The sequence below is a fragment of the Mus pahari genome, chromosome 4 (assembly GCF_900095145.1).
Source record: "Mus pahari chromosome 4, PAHARI_EIJ_v1.1, whole genome shotgun sequence".
Taxonomy (NCBI): Eukaryota; Metazoa; Chordata; class Mammalia; order Rodentia; family Muridae; genus Mus; species Mus pahari.
The window spans coordinates 66,713,599-66,728,400 of record NC_034593.1 but is presented as its reverse complement, the minus strand read 5'-3'; the positions used below and the strand labels follow the sequence as shown (position 1 = coordinate 66,728,400).

At 38.7% G+C, this 14,802-nt stretch overlaps 1 protein-coding gene across 1 annotated transcript in view; it reads left to right on the top strand.

Annotated features, from left to right (window-relative positions):
* Positions 1-14,802, top strand: part of Wdr49 (WD repeat domain 49) — a 153,836-nt gene that overhangs the window by 125,139 nt on the left and 13,895 nt on the right. Inside the window, exons 17-18 of the mRNA XM_021196924.1 lie at positions 6,494-6,597; positions 9,701-9,847. Coding sequence (XP_021052583.1) covers positions 6,494-6,597; positions 9,701-9,847 — 251 coding nt within the window. The remainder of the gene's footprint in view (positions 1-6,493; positions 6,598-9,700; positions 9,848-14,802) is intronic.

Here is a 14,802-nt window from a genome sequence, read left to right as displayed (position 1 = left end):
CTATGTCTTATTAGTACATACAAATGTTTTCAAATTTAATTGAAATGCAAACATAAATGGAGGCACTGGCATAAAGTACTCACTGTTCAAGCATAAAGACCTGAGGTCAAATCCTCAAAATCCACATGTAAGGTGGCCATGGTTCAGTGCATTTGCAAACCCAGTGCTCCTACCACGAAACTGGAGGCAGAGACAGTAGAATCGCTGAAAGTGCTCCTAGGCCAGCTTGGCTGACATGGTGGTTTTTGAATATGCTTGACTCAGGGAGTGACACAATTAGGCGGTATGGACTTACTGGAGTAGGTGTGGCCTTGTTGGAGGAAGTGCGTCACTGTGGGAGTGGGCTTTGTGACCCTTCTCTTAGTCTCCTGGAAGACAGTCTTTTAACTGCCTTCAGATCAAGATGTAAAACTCTTGATTCCTCCCGCACTCTGTGTTCCTGGATGCTGCCATGCTTCCTGCTATGATAATAATGGATTGAACCTCTGAACCAGTAAACCAGCCCCAATTAAATGTTATTCCTTATCAGTGTTACCGTGGTGATGATGTCTCTTCTCAGCAATGGAAACATTAAGACACCTGTGTAGGCTGCAGTGAACAGCAAAAAGACCCTGTGCCCACAGAGTGATGTGGCTAAAACTTCTGTTTAATCCTCTGGTCCAACTTGTATAAGAAAATAGTTTCTTTCTTGCTTCGGATTCAAGACTAGACACTAATATTGCCTTTAAACTGCTCCCATAATATATTGTCTAAAAAGATATGTTTAGTAATTTTTTTTGGAAATTTAATACACATGTGCATGTATTTTAATACCTGATACCTCTCTGTCACTCTTCTCAGTTCCACTCCCCATCCCCACTGTCCCTCCTACTTTCAAACCCTCCCTTCTTTTAACATTTTTTAATAACCCATTGAGTTTAATTTGTGCTGCCTATATGCTGATAAATGTGTTGTCCTGTACTAGAGCACAGCTGATTTAGCAGGGCCTTGCCCTTAAAAGAGACCGACTCTCCACCCTCCAGCCCACATCAACAGTCAACAGTCTCTCAGTCGAGAGTGTCAGCTCCTGAGTTCCTCACTCGGCCACAGGGAAATGCTGATGGTCTAGATCTTGTGCAAGAAGTCACCACTGCTGCATATACTTGCTGTCTTATGAGTATATGGACATGTGTGTGTGTGCGCACATGGACCTCAGTGCATGTGTGGAGAACAGAGGACAACATCCTATCCTTTGATCTATCCTTTCATCATGTGGACTCCAGGTATTGAGCATAGACCCTCAAGACTGGCAACAAGTGCCTTCACACACTGAGCTATCTCATTGATCCCTCTTGATATCTTTTTGGTCTTTCTCCCTGTACATGTCTGGTTTTGTTTCTTTTCTTTCTTTCTTTCTTTCTTTCTTTCTTTCTTTCTTTCTTTCTTTCTTTCTTTCTTTCTTTCTTTCTTTCTTTTTTTTTTGTGGTTTTGAAGGAAGCAGTTGATTTTAAGATAGAATCTCCCTGTGTAGTCCTGACTGGCCTTGATTTTATCATGTAGATCTGCTGCCCTCATACTCACAGAGATCCTGCTGCCTTTGTTATGTATGTGCTGGGATTAAAGGTGGGTGTGTCCAGCCATGCCCCCCACTCCTCCGAGATATCTTACTCATTGTTTTAAATTGGACTTTTTGTTTGTAACTATAAACATTTTTTATGAGTACTACGTCCTAATAATTCAAAAGGGAAATTGAAAGAAATATTAGAGGCATATTAGCTAGCAGTCTCAATAATATCTTTAAGTAGTACATTTGACCTCTCTTTGAAGAATTCCTATGAGATGCGCTCATACAGCATCTAACAGGCAAGCTTTGGTAGTTAATCACTATTATGGACAAGACAAATCTATCTATTCATATAGCACCCATTAATCAATGTCCATTATTACACTACAGAAATAGCAAGCAATTCAATTCCCTCTTTGACTCTCTGTCACATTTCTCCTTTTATTCATCATTTTAAAAATTAATTTAGAGAAAGGGATTAATTATAAGAAATCAGGGTAAAGTCAGATGAAAAATAAAATAGAAATTTACATTAATTTCCCAGTGATTTTTAATAATGCAGAAACTACTCTTCAACATTAGTACTTCTTGTCCCCTTAACAATAATAGTGTTCTATAATTATTAGTAAGGAGTTGATATTTAAAATTGTATGTGCTAATGATTTCCTAATTATTTTGCTAGCTGATGTCATGTGGTAAACTAAATGAGAAAATGGATAGAATTCAAGAAAAACATATACAAAAAAATCATAAAGTTCTATCTTAAGTTAGAAATTATCTGACACAGAAGTCTTAAGGGACTGATAGTCAGCTTTTGCCAAAACTCAGTGGTGATAATTATCCTATGCTCAGATTTGAAATATAAAACCCTATTAATTTTTAAAATTGAAGTCTTTAAAGTCCTAAAGCAGTAAGCTATCATTTTGGTAGTTATATCTCCTCATGTCCTGTCTGAACATTCTGATTGTTACTGAGAGTCCTAAAACTTGCTAGAAAGTGGTGTTATAACTTCCTTCTTAGGGTAAAATCAGGTCATGTGGTTGAATAAAATAATAGTAACCCACATTTATTGAGCTTTTACCATATTCCATGAACTATTTTTAATTGGTTATTTTATTTATTTACATTTCAAATGTTATCCTCCCTCCAGGTTTCCCCCTCTGCAACCCACCCATCCCATCCCTTCTCCCCTCTGCTTCTATGACAATGCTCCTGCATCCACCCACTCCTCCCTCACTACCCTAGGATTCTCCTATGCTAGGGAATTGACCCTACACAGGACCAAGGGCCTCCCTCCCATTGATGCCAGATAAGGCAGTCCTCTGCTACATATGCAGCTGGAGCCATGGGTCAATCCATGTGTACTCTTTGGTTGGTGGTTTGGTCCCTGGGAGCACTTGGTGGGGGGCAGGGTTCTGGTTGGTTGATATTGTCCTTATCTCTATGAGATTGCAAATTCCTTTGGCTTCTTCAGTCCTTTCCCTAACTCCTCCACTGGGGTCCCTGTGCTCAATTTTATGGTTGGCTATGAGCATCCACATCTGTGTTTGCCAGGCTCTAACAGAGCCTCTCAGGGGACAGCTATACCAGATTTCCAGGAACTATTTAAGGTCTTTTTTTCACTTACCTAGTGACATGGGTCTCACTATACTCCCATGAGACAGATGTTAATTTTTTGCCCATTTTACATCTGGAAAAGTCAGGAAAAGAGGATCAAATAACCACCCAAAGAATTCATACAGAGATTCTAGCTGTAAAGTTAAAACTTTTGTTTTGGTTTGATGCTTGCCTAGCACGTGCCAGATTAAAATGATGAAGAATTACTGTCCAACTCACTGAGTATTTTGTGAAGTACCTACTGTAGCAAAGATACTAGCATTTTATTTTCTTTTTATACCTAGTAGGACTCTAGAGTTCTTGTCACAATTACCATATTTCCTGTCTACATTCAGAGCAGAGAGAAGTTGGTATTACAACTGCTGAAGCGAAAGTACCTCTTCCCTACCATGGAATCTAGTTTTGAAGAAACAAATATCTAAGCCTTTTATTGCATTCTTCTGCTTCACTTTTTCTTCTCTCATATAATATCTATATCCAAGTTTCCCCTTCCATCCACTCCTCCAACTTTCCTCCCAACCTCCATTCTCCCCAGATCTACTCCTCCTCTATTTCCCTTCAGAAAAGAGCAGGTGCGAGTGTTGCATGGCCATTCTTAGCTGGTGGAGAGACCTGTCTGATTAATTCCGATAATAAATGTGACTCTTATATGTTAATCATTTACGAGATCCTTGTGCAGTTGGTGTCCTCCAACTTCCTGGACAAGTGTTTTATTAACTTAAGGCTGTTTTATCTGTAGTCATTTGAGTAAGTCAATCCATATAATAATTCCTTTAAGGTTCTTTTAATTTCTGCCTACTTCTCTAATTTCTGCATGAGACAATTTCTGTTTTAAAAAAGATATTTAATTTAAACTATATTGAATTATACTGCAAAAAGCCAATGTTCCAACAGGGGTAAGAGGTCATCATACTTTGGTAAAAGTCATGGTATGGTGTTAACTATTCAGTTGTGGGATCTTCCTAGTTCTCAAGCTTTTATATTCAACTTATGTCTATGACACTTTTCTAGTAAAATTGTATTATTAATCCAATAGTTGTAAAGTTTACCTCTACCACAGCCCACCTTCCTTCTCACTACAATATTCTTACTGTTTCAGACTTCTTACAGTCTTAAAATGCTCAGTTTAATCAGTGAATACCAGAAGTGACTAACTAATGTGCTAGGTTTAAAAATATTTAATTTATTATTTTTCCTTATGTTTGTGTCTAGATGTGGGTTTGTGCTCATGAATGCAGGTGCCTTTGAAGGTCCAAGGTGTTTGATTCTTCTGGAGCTGGAGTTACAATCAATTGTTAGCCTCCTTACCTGGGCACTAGGAATCAAACTGGAGTCCCCTGAAAGAGAAATACATGTTCTTAAGAGCTGGATCATCTCTCCAGTTCTGACAATATGCTAATTTTATAGGCAATAAACTATTTTGAGGGAGACCAATCCAGCATCACTAGGAAAGAACTTCACATATAATTAAAGTTTATTTTCAGAGAGTACACTGGTAATCCTGAGATTTGCCAAAATCTAGCCTCACTATTTTGGGTCAAATTTGAAGGATGCTTTATTCAATATTAAATATTGACCAAGAGATGGACTTTGGTCAGAACCATTTCCCAGATTTTTCTAACTGGAATGGCCTTAAGCTACATGTTACAGGGGCTCATAAGGACAAACCTAAAGACCATGATACTTTCTCATGAGTCTTTGTTACTTCCCATGAACTGTAATGTAATTGCCAGCATTCAAGGAAGTTACCTGGTTCCTGAACAGATGGAGCTTACAGATTCATTTTGGGTATTTCACAAACCTCTCAGAAAATGAGTGATTACAAATATATCTTTCACAGATATGCGGACACTTCAAGACCAGCATCTAACTTTTCTCCTCACCTCACCTAAATTATGGAAACTTCTTCTAAAGAAAAATTAAACGATAATGACTACAGTAAGCTTGCTATTAGTGTCAAATTGGCACTATAATGTTAACTAGGTGATGAAGGTTAATATCACCAATTAGGTACTAGAGTTTCTCTTCTAGTAGTCAAGACAGCACTTCACCTCCATTGCCTTGCTCCCAATGACCAACAACTCCAGTGAGTCACATGAAAAATGTCATACAGGTCCAAGTTACGGGGTAGTGTACTGAAAGTATGACAAATCCTCCTTGAAACTGTCGAGGTTGTGATAACCAAGGAAAATATGAGTAAGTGTCATAGGCTAGAGAAGGCTCACTAACCTACCCACTCCCACTTCCCTGTTCTGGCATTCTCCTATCTTACGTATCTGAAATCATTTTCTCTTTTCTGGTAGGTTCTACAGAGGTATAACACATTTCCTTTCATGTATTATTCAGAGTTCTTTAAAGGAACATAAGTGGTGTGTGTGTGTGTGTGTGTGTGTGTGCAATTTATTAGAGTACTTACAAACTGTGGTCTGGTTAGTCCAGCAATGACAGTCTTCCTGCAGAATGGCCAAGAATCCAGTAAAGATCACGAGACTGGATGTCTTAGCAGTTCCAGTCTGATGATGGAGTCCTAGAGATCTTCTGGTCTTCAGTCAACACTGAGAAACGAGAGAAATAGGTCTAATGTCAGTAAAGGAATGCTTCATAAACAGGATAAATAGATTTGCCATTGAAAGTAGGAGCAAAGAGGCAAAATACAAATGTTTCCCTCTTCCATGTCATTTTATGTAGGCTACTACCAGAAAGTATGGTCCAGATTTGGGGTAGCTTTTCTCATACAAAATGATCCAATGAATAAAATCTTTCACAGATGTGCTAGCTGCTTAGGTTTTAGTAGATTACATATGCAGTCAAATTGACAACCAAGATTAGGTACCTTAGTTCCCCATGTTTCATTGTTAGATTTTGTGTGCATTCCAGCTCTTCTCAAGTTTTCTTATAGATCCACACAGAAACTTAAGATTATTCATCATTTTTGGCTTGTGGGTACTCTAAAAGAAGAACCATGGTTTAAGAGATGTTGATAATGGCAGTGCTCACTTTCTGTGAGTCATCCACCTAAACACAAGGCAAGGGAAGTGTGAATTTGCTTCTGTAGAATTTTCTTTTCTATTATTTTCCCCTGACTTTGCATCTGACAGTCTTTCCTGGACTACGCTTTGTATTTTCTCTTCGATGCTATCACTTGGGTAGCTGGCATTTTATGCAAAAGCATGGCTTCAATAGTATAAGTTGATATTGCTGTCATGATTTACAAACACAGAAATAAATATGCCTTTTGTAAAAGTAAGATATTTATTACCATATCAGAAAGTATCTGTCCATTCTTATAATTATTGTTACATTTTATCATGAATTATTTTCTTCCCATACCAGACCATCAGAAGAAATGAATTTCAGTCTGAAATATAAGAGGAGAAATATCTTTAAGAAAAAAGCACATAAACCTTGCTATGGTGAAATTATGCAAAAATCAACCAGTAAGTAAAAGTAATTGCTATTGATATACTATAGAAAAATACTTTATAAAATAATGTGAATAGGACAAAAAACTGTTATCTATAATAATATCCACTTTTCATAATAAATACAATGTATGATTCTGTCATCTTCATTTGATAAAAGTGGAAGGTAAATCTTGGGCTTATTAAATATCATGCTAGGTTTATGGCATACATCACATAACTGTAAGGTATAAGCCATTTAAACCAGAAAACTTGCATAAATTACTTTTTATAGTTACAAAAATAAGGTTAGAACCAGAATTGAAATACTTTCCACTAACTTCAAAAAGAAACAAACAAAACAACACAAAACAAATAAACAAACAAAAAACTAATATGGGGCAAATGGGAGATGGCTCAATGGGTAAAGCACATAGTACTCACAGCCGGATCACCTGAATTACACTGAGGTTCATTGTTTCCATAGGAAAGGAAGCAGAGAGGGCAAAATGAGCCCAGTTACTAAGCAGGATTTCTCCTTTTACTCCTTCATTCAGCCTAGAATCACAGCCTATGGAGTGCTGCCACCTATGTTCAGAGTGGGTCTTCCATCATCATTCAAACCTCCCTAGAAATATGCTTACTACCCTTTTCAGAGGTGTGCTCACTAGGTCATTGTGAATTCAGACTCATGGACATTAAGAATTACCCACCAGTACAGTTGGATAAGAATCTAAAAATGTTGACCTCATGAAAGTTGAGAATAGGAGGAAGAGGAGGAAGTAGAGGAGGAGGATAAGGAGGAAGAATGGGGAAATATTGACCAACAGTGACAGTACACTGGATAAAATCAAGAAGTTTCCATGGGGTATTGTAGAGTAGGATAACTGTGAAGTATTTCCATCATAAAATAAGAAGTATTTGGGGATATACATTTAAATTAATGTAGTCATTACACAATGAATGCATATATGAAAATACCATATGACACCTTATTTTATATATATATTATATATATATATATTATATATAATTTTTAGATATTAGTTAAAACCTTTTAATTGTAATCAAAAACAAAAAAGATAAAATATGAAATGAGTATACAATTATTTTTCTTCCAGGAATCTCAAATCCATATGAAAAAGGGTATCATTCTCATCTAGTTGCTGAATGACCAAAAATATAACTGAAAACCTGTAATAACGGTATCTGTAGTCCTAGCATTTAGGAAGTGAAGATAGGTCATTTGAACACAGGAATGTAAGACTGTTTTGGATAATATAAGAAGACTGTCTTAGTTAGGGTTTTATTGCTGATAGGAGACACTAAGACCAAGGCAACTCTTATAAAGGAAAAACTTTAACTGGAACTGGCATTCAGTTTCAGAGGTTCAGTCCATTATCATCATGAAGGGAAACATGGCCTCTTGCAGGGAGACTTGGTGCTAGAGGAGTCAAGAGTTCTACATCTTGACTCAAAGGCAGCCAGGAGAAGACTCTCATCTGTAAGAAACCAGCAGGAGGCTCTGGATCACACTGGCCAGACTTTAGTTCATGTACACATACACAGACACAGACACACACAGACACAGACACACAGACACAAATGCGCACACATACACACACACACACACACACACACACACACACACGCACACGCACACGCACACGTATATGTGTGTGTGTGTGTCTCACCTCTACTCACTTCCTCTAATAAGACTACAGCTCCTCCTATAAGGCCACATCTTCTAATCGTGCCACTTTCCATGGGCCAAGCAAATTCCAACCCCCACAAACTCTCTGTTTCAAAATGATGATGTTGTATCAGGATTATGATGATTATGTTGATAATTCAAACATGGAATCATTGTTACATTAAATTCTTAGAATCACAAATGAAGAGTATTCCTGAAGCTATAAAATTAAATAAAACTGCTTACTAGAACTTTTTCTTAAAGTTATATTTGATAGCTGAATTTTCATGAGGCAGATATAGTGGCAGTAGTAATTTTGATGAGACTACTCTCAAAATGTACGTAGCAAGTTGCTGACAACGTCCATTTCATACATTTATTTTGGCCTGGGATCTATGGCATATTATATATACAATACTTTTTAACCAGTACCAGTTGTTTTAACTTAGAACATGACTTCATAAGTTAAGCATACTTGTAGTTGGTGAATAGTGTAGAATTCACCAGTTGTTTAAACCCTGGTAAATTATTGATGAGGAATGTGAGGTGTTAAAACTGAAATTAATTTGTACAAATTGTCACAATTGCTTGGCTTAGCACCCTGACTCTCAGAGTGACCACTGGTCTAGTACTATGAGCAATATGGAAAACATTAAAAATGTAAATTGTAGTACCATCATTCTCTTTTTCTTTCAGATTGAAAATAAAAGACAGAAGCCAGGTGTGGTATATGGTAACCCCTGGTTTAATATGCTCTCTGAGTGATAATTCTAATGGGTGATAAAATAGAAGAGCCAGACTTACCTTGGAGACCAAGTACATCATGATAGGAAACCGCAGTTCCTGCCTCCATAGGACTAATAGCCATAGATATAAAGCTGAATATCTTGAATAAGCATTTATTAATTTCTTTTATATTATTCACTTGTCACCTGAGGCTATAACTTTTTTCAGTTTGTTTAAAGCTTTGCTTTTAACATGTGTCTTACATAAACCTTTTACTTTTCACAGAATAAATAAAACACAGGCTTATATTCTAGTGGAAGGAAAAAGTACCTGTCAATTCAAGAATTTAGGGATTTTTGTCCAAGAAGCACTGAAAAAATATATTCCATTTCACAAAGAATATGATTTTCTTTCAGATAAAAGAGAGATTGAAACCTTTCCAAAACTATAGAATACTTATTTGCAAGGGAATATGGTAGAACACACAAAAAAATGCAAAACAAATAAAAAGGAAGCCATGAGTTCCTCTTTGCCCCTTTGACCAGAAAGGACCCTGTGGGTTTATTTTGATGAGCAGTAGGGGGTGTGGTGATCTCTGCAGTTGAGCCAGCTGGATAGTAGGAAGTTTAAAATTTAAAAAGTAAATTTGGGAATACATTAGCTCATTTCAAAAATGACATTGTCCTTTCTCTCTCTTCCTTTCCCTAATTCTGTTTGAAGGCACATTTGGGTCCTTAAGCCTTGGAACCCTGAAAGAGCTGCCTGAAGTGAAGAAACCTGCATTTCTTCTAGACCCAGACAAATACTTTAAGGAAGGGCCAGAAGAAGATGTCTCCCAAATTCCAGAACTTCCATTGCTCTCTGAAAGTAAGTCCTCAGCCTGCCTACAATCACCTTTCTTTCTTCATACGATTCAATTAAGGGAAAAAGGGAATAAAGGGAAACTAGCAGGAAAATAACACGTTTGCCTTGCAGGTTGCCATGAAACAAAAGAGTGCTGTGGTTGTCAAGATTCACAGCTCTGTGGTCTCAGAAAGAGGAGTTAATGGGCTGCAGTACGTGAAATGCATATTCCTATTGTGTCAGTGTTCTGAAAGCAGGCTGCCTTGGATACTCTGAATCTGCTATGGATGAATACCTCTCCTCCCTAAATAACCTTCATTTTCAAAACTGATACCAGAGACAGAAACATCATGAGATTCTAAAGATTTAGAGGAGAGTCTCTGGCAATCTGGCTCTGTTCTTCCCATGACTCTATAAATAGAGGCTACTTAAAGTGCATTGTCTCCGAGGCTCCAGCTGCAGTGCAGGGCTAATAAGAGAGGACAAGGAAGCTTAACTTGAAAAATGCAAGAGAATGATCTCTGAGGATTTTGAAAGAACATGTGCACAAGTGTGCTCTATTTTTCAGACGACTCTAGCCTGTGCAGTTTGAGAGCATTTGACACGTAAGATCTGTGCAAACATCTTTCCTACAAAGGAAGCCTTGTGAGGATTCTGGCGACATAGCCTGAAAGTGGGAGAGGCACTGAGAAAGCATATGGGCACTGTAGGGAATCTCATTTAAAATAATTGATGGAAATGCAGTGTTTTCAACCTGTAATACTGAAAGCAGCCAGAGCTCCGTGGCAGTCATCTGAGACTCACAGTGTCTAAACTTTTGCAGTGTCTGACATAGGGTTCAACATCATTCTTGAACAACACCTTTGAAGGAGGTAATTGTTTTCCTCGAGTCACACCAGGTGACATTTAAGCTCCTCCTTTCTGCTTGGTGGAAAAAGAGAAGCAACTGGTCATATATCATACTATTTCAAATTTCAGGTTTTATCTAGAACAACTGTCACTTCCACTCTCCTACTACCACTTTGCTAGATCATTCTTAAACTTCCTCTTTTCTAAATTTGTAATTTGCTCATTTTCTTTAGTTTTTTTTTTCCTCCTCATTTCTCTTAGAAGTATTTATTTATGTGTGTGGAATGGGGCTTCAAATCTGTCATCCTGTTATTTTTTTCATACGGATGATTTAACGTTAACAGTGGATATGTGTGCTGGGAAGATGGGTCCCAGGATAAAATATTTGCTATTAGCTAGATTTTGGAGTTCCAGAATCCATAGGAGTGGATGGGGTTGCACGGTTAAACTTAGCACCCAAGAATTAGGAGAGTCAGGGAGAAAATGTCTTCAGGGGAAGCTGGCTAGCTAGAATTGGCTGTATGGTGATCTGTGAGTTCAGCAAGAAACCCTGCCTCAACAAATAAAGTGAAGCATGGCAGCAGAAAACACCTGAGAGCATCTTTGGGCCTCATATGGACATGAACACTCATGCACATACACCTACACATGTGCACATACAGGCTCACTATACACACATTAAAAACAAATGTAGAGGCCACTTACCTTCTTGTATGTATCACAGACCCAGAGAATCAGGGAGTATCTAGTAAAAAATAGAATCATGAGTCAGGACAAAGCACTGGGATGAGCATATGAGGACATCGAGTGGAACAAGAAGACAGAATTCAGGCAAGACAAACATGCCATCATGTACATAAAAGGCACAGGGCAAGCAGTGGGAGAGAAAGGCAGCCCGAAGCACAAACCTATCTTCAGCCTTGAGAGTCCCTGAATGTAGAGGGGCTGCTTCTGTTCTACAGTATCAGGAAGGTATACTTTGTTTGTCCTTATGGACATGGAGTCTGTACTTTGAGTGGGCATGGGGGTGATTTCATACCTGCATGAGAATACTGAAAATATATGGAATACTAAGAAATTTATGGAGAACAATAATTTATATTTTTCCATAATTCTCTGAAAGTTTAAAGTGTGTAGCTTTGTTCAATTTTTCTTCCTTCTTGTATGTATCTAGCCCATGCTAAATATTGAATGCCTTCTCTTTATGTACATGGTATTTTCTAAGGTAGAGACTGAATACTTTTGTACCAGTGATAGACGTTGGAGACACAGAGATAGTATCAAGAGTTTAAGCCTGTAAATGTATTTCCGAAGGGAATGATATCCTGGTAGTCAAGAGCCAGGGAATAACACAAAAATCACACACCCACCAAAAATCTCATAGAAGACATTTATGGAAAGGGGAAACCTCAAGAGTGTGGCTGCCTCTGCTCAAGTGAGAAGACATCAGTCAAATGAGCAGTAGATAGGGCTTATATAGTATTTCTTAGGGGGTAAATTTTTCAGGGTGGAACTCTCCAGTTCTGGTGAGATTTCGAGTCTTGAGCTTGGTGTTGCTCAAAGACTGGTTGTTCTTCCTGCTCTTAGATTGATGTGTTCCTGTGGCAAGCTCAGGAATTGGTGGGCTTTCCTGTTTAGGAACTGGTGGGATTTTTGTTTTTCTTGTTGGACAAGGACTGGCCATTCTCCTACCTTAAGGCTGGGAATGACAGTTATAGCCATTAGAAAATGACCATTAGAGACATTAGGAAAGTCTTCAGGTTGGGTCTGGCTGATAGAACTCCTAAGGCAGGGCCTGACCACTTTCCTGCCTTGAGGATTTACAAAGCTTGCAAATGTATACAAAGTTTATAAAAGGGAGTTCATGGAAGGAAAGCCTTTCTCTGCCCCATGATTCATCTTGAATAAGCTAACATTCTCCTCTAGTTTTGTTTTCTATTGATTAACGTTAGGGATCTGGAAGGTGAGCAACTTTATCATGAGACTTCTTCTTGCTGATTAGGAGTGTTGAGTTGCTTGGAGAAAGTTTGGTCTTCACCATCAGGATATAATCAGATATTTCAGGCCTCTGGCTCAGTGGCTAGGGGCTGGAAAAGCTGTAGCAACTGATTTCAAGACTAGTTAGAAATCCTTTGGTTCTGTTTTTGAAAGAAACTGGACAAAAAGTTTATGAGGGAGGGTGTGGTTAGTGGAATTAAGAAAAGGAGGAGGGAAGGGTAGTCTCAAATTTCTTACACTTTTTGAAGATATTTCCGAAGTTATTAGATATTATTTTACTATACCATATTGGTTAACATAGAAGCAAAATTCCTCCCCAAGCAACAAGACAAAGCCCACCTCTCTATGCTGTCAATATATCTAATCCTCATCGAGACTTAATAACACTATGACAGTCAGTGAGTCGGTGTGGCCTTGAAGCATAGGGATGGTCTGAGATGCTCGTTGGAGAGCCTAGATGATCTGAGAGGAGAACCAATGGTAAATAGCTAAGGAAGTCGTCATTTTGCTGCACCGCTGGTGATGGCAGCAGTTATTCCCAGGACTGCTAGAAAGGGTATGACCTGAATCACTTGTTCATCATGCTCTGGCATGAAAATCCAGGGACAGAATTTGGCAAGGGTTCCTCATTGGATACCACCCCAAGTTTTAGGGAAAGGAACATCAAGACAGAGGTCACAGATCACCCATGAGGTAGGCAACTGTAAGCTTAAGTGCTGCAGAGAATCAAGGCATTATGAATGTTTGGGAATATGGGTTGAGGTGTTGTTACAGTTTGAAGACTCCAGTGTGTTCACAAAGTATGTTCCCTAGGAATTAGAGCAGTCTATGAAACCAAAGAGAGAAAGAGAGATGTAGGAGGAATAAGGGTGGTAGAGATATTTGGGTTAGAGCAGTTGATAAAGTGAAAGACTAGTAAGACAATGGGCAAGGCCACAAATGGTGGTTGTGAATTTGACCCAGGAGGGACATACAACCAACATTCTGCAAGGTAGTCATGTAGAACATTATTCAACAGCTGATATGGAGAGGTTAAGTTCCAAAACAAGAGATTGTATGGCCAAGAAAACCAAGAAGAAGGAAGACCAATGTGTGGATACTTCATTCCTCCTTAGGATAGGGTACAAAATACCCATGAAAGGAATTACAAAGTTTGGAGCTAAGATGAAAGGATGGACTATCCAGAGATTACCCCACCCGGGAATCCATCCCACCATCAGCCACCAAACACAGACACTATTGCATATGCCAGCAAGATTTTGCTGAAGGGACCCTGATATAGCAGTCTCTTGTGAGGCTGTGCCAGTGCCTGGCAAACACAGAAGTGGATGCTCACAGTCAGCTGTTGAATGGAACACAGGGCTCCCAATGGAGGAGCTAGAGAAAGTACCCAAGGAGCTGAAGGGGTCTGCAACCCTATAGGTGGAACAGCAATAGGAACTAACCAATACCCTCAGAGCTCGTGCCTCTAGCTGCATATGTAGCAGAAGATGGCCTATTCGGCTCTCATTGGGAAGAAAGGCCCCTTGGTCTTGCAAACTATATATGCCCCAGTACAGGGGAATGCCAGGGCCAAGAAGTGGGAGTCGGTGGGTAGGGGAGCAGGGGCGGGCGGAGGGTATAGATAACTTTCAGGATAGCATTTGAAATGTAAATAAAGAAAATATCTAGTAATAAACACACACACACAGAAATATAAAATATAAATATCATCCCTTTCCTGATTTATAAAGTACAAAACAACTCAGAAGAAAGAAATAGGTTACATCTCTGTCTCACATTCTAGACATGTTCTTATGCATAAGGACAATTGAATTAATAATTTGCATATTTACTAGAAGGTTAGCCAACAGAATTAGAGGGACAGCTGCTGAGTGTAAGTTACATAGGGACAGAATCTGAAAACTCAGCCAGATTTCCATGTTGTAGTGTCTATCGTGAACTGATGAGCCTGCCCTTAAAACTTCCTAATCTCTTCCAGCAGCACAGCTCTGTGGTAGTAGTCTAGGGAAACACCGTATCAGGGCATGTCATACATTCTTTCCTGAACACATGGATAAAACGTCTTACATTAAGGAGAGAGAGAGAGAGACAGAGAGACAGAGAGAGAGAGAGAGAGAGAGAGAGAGAGA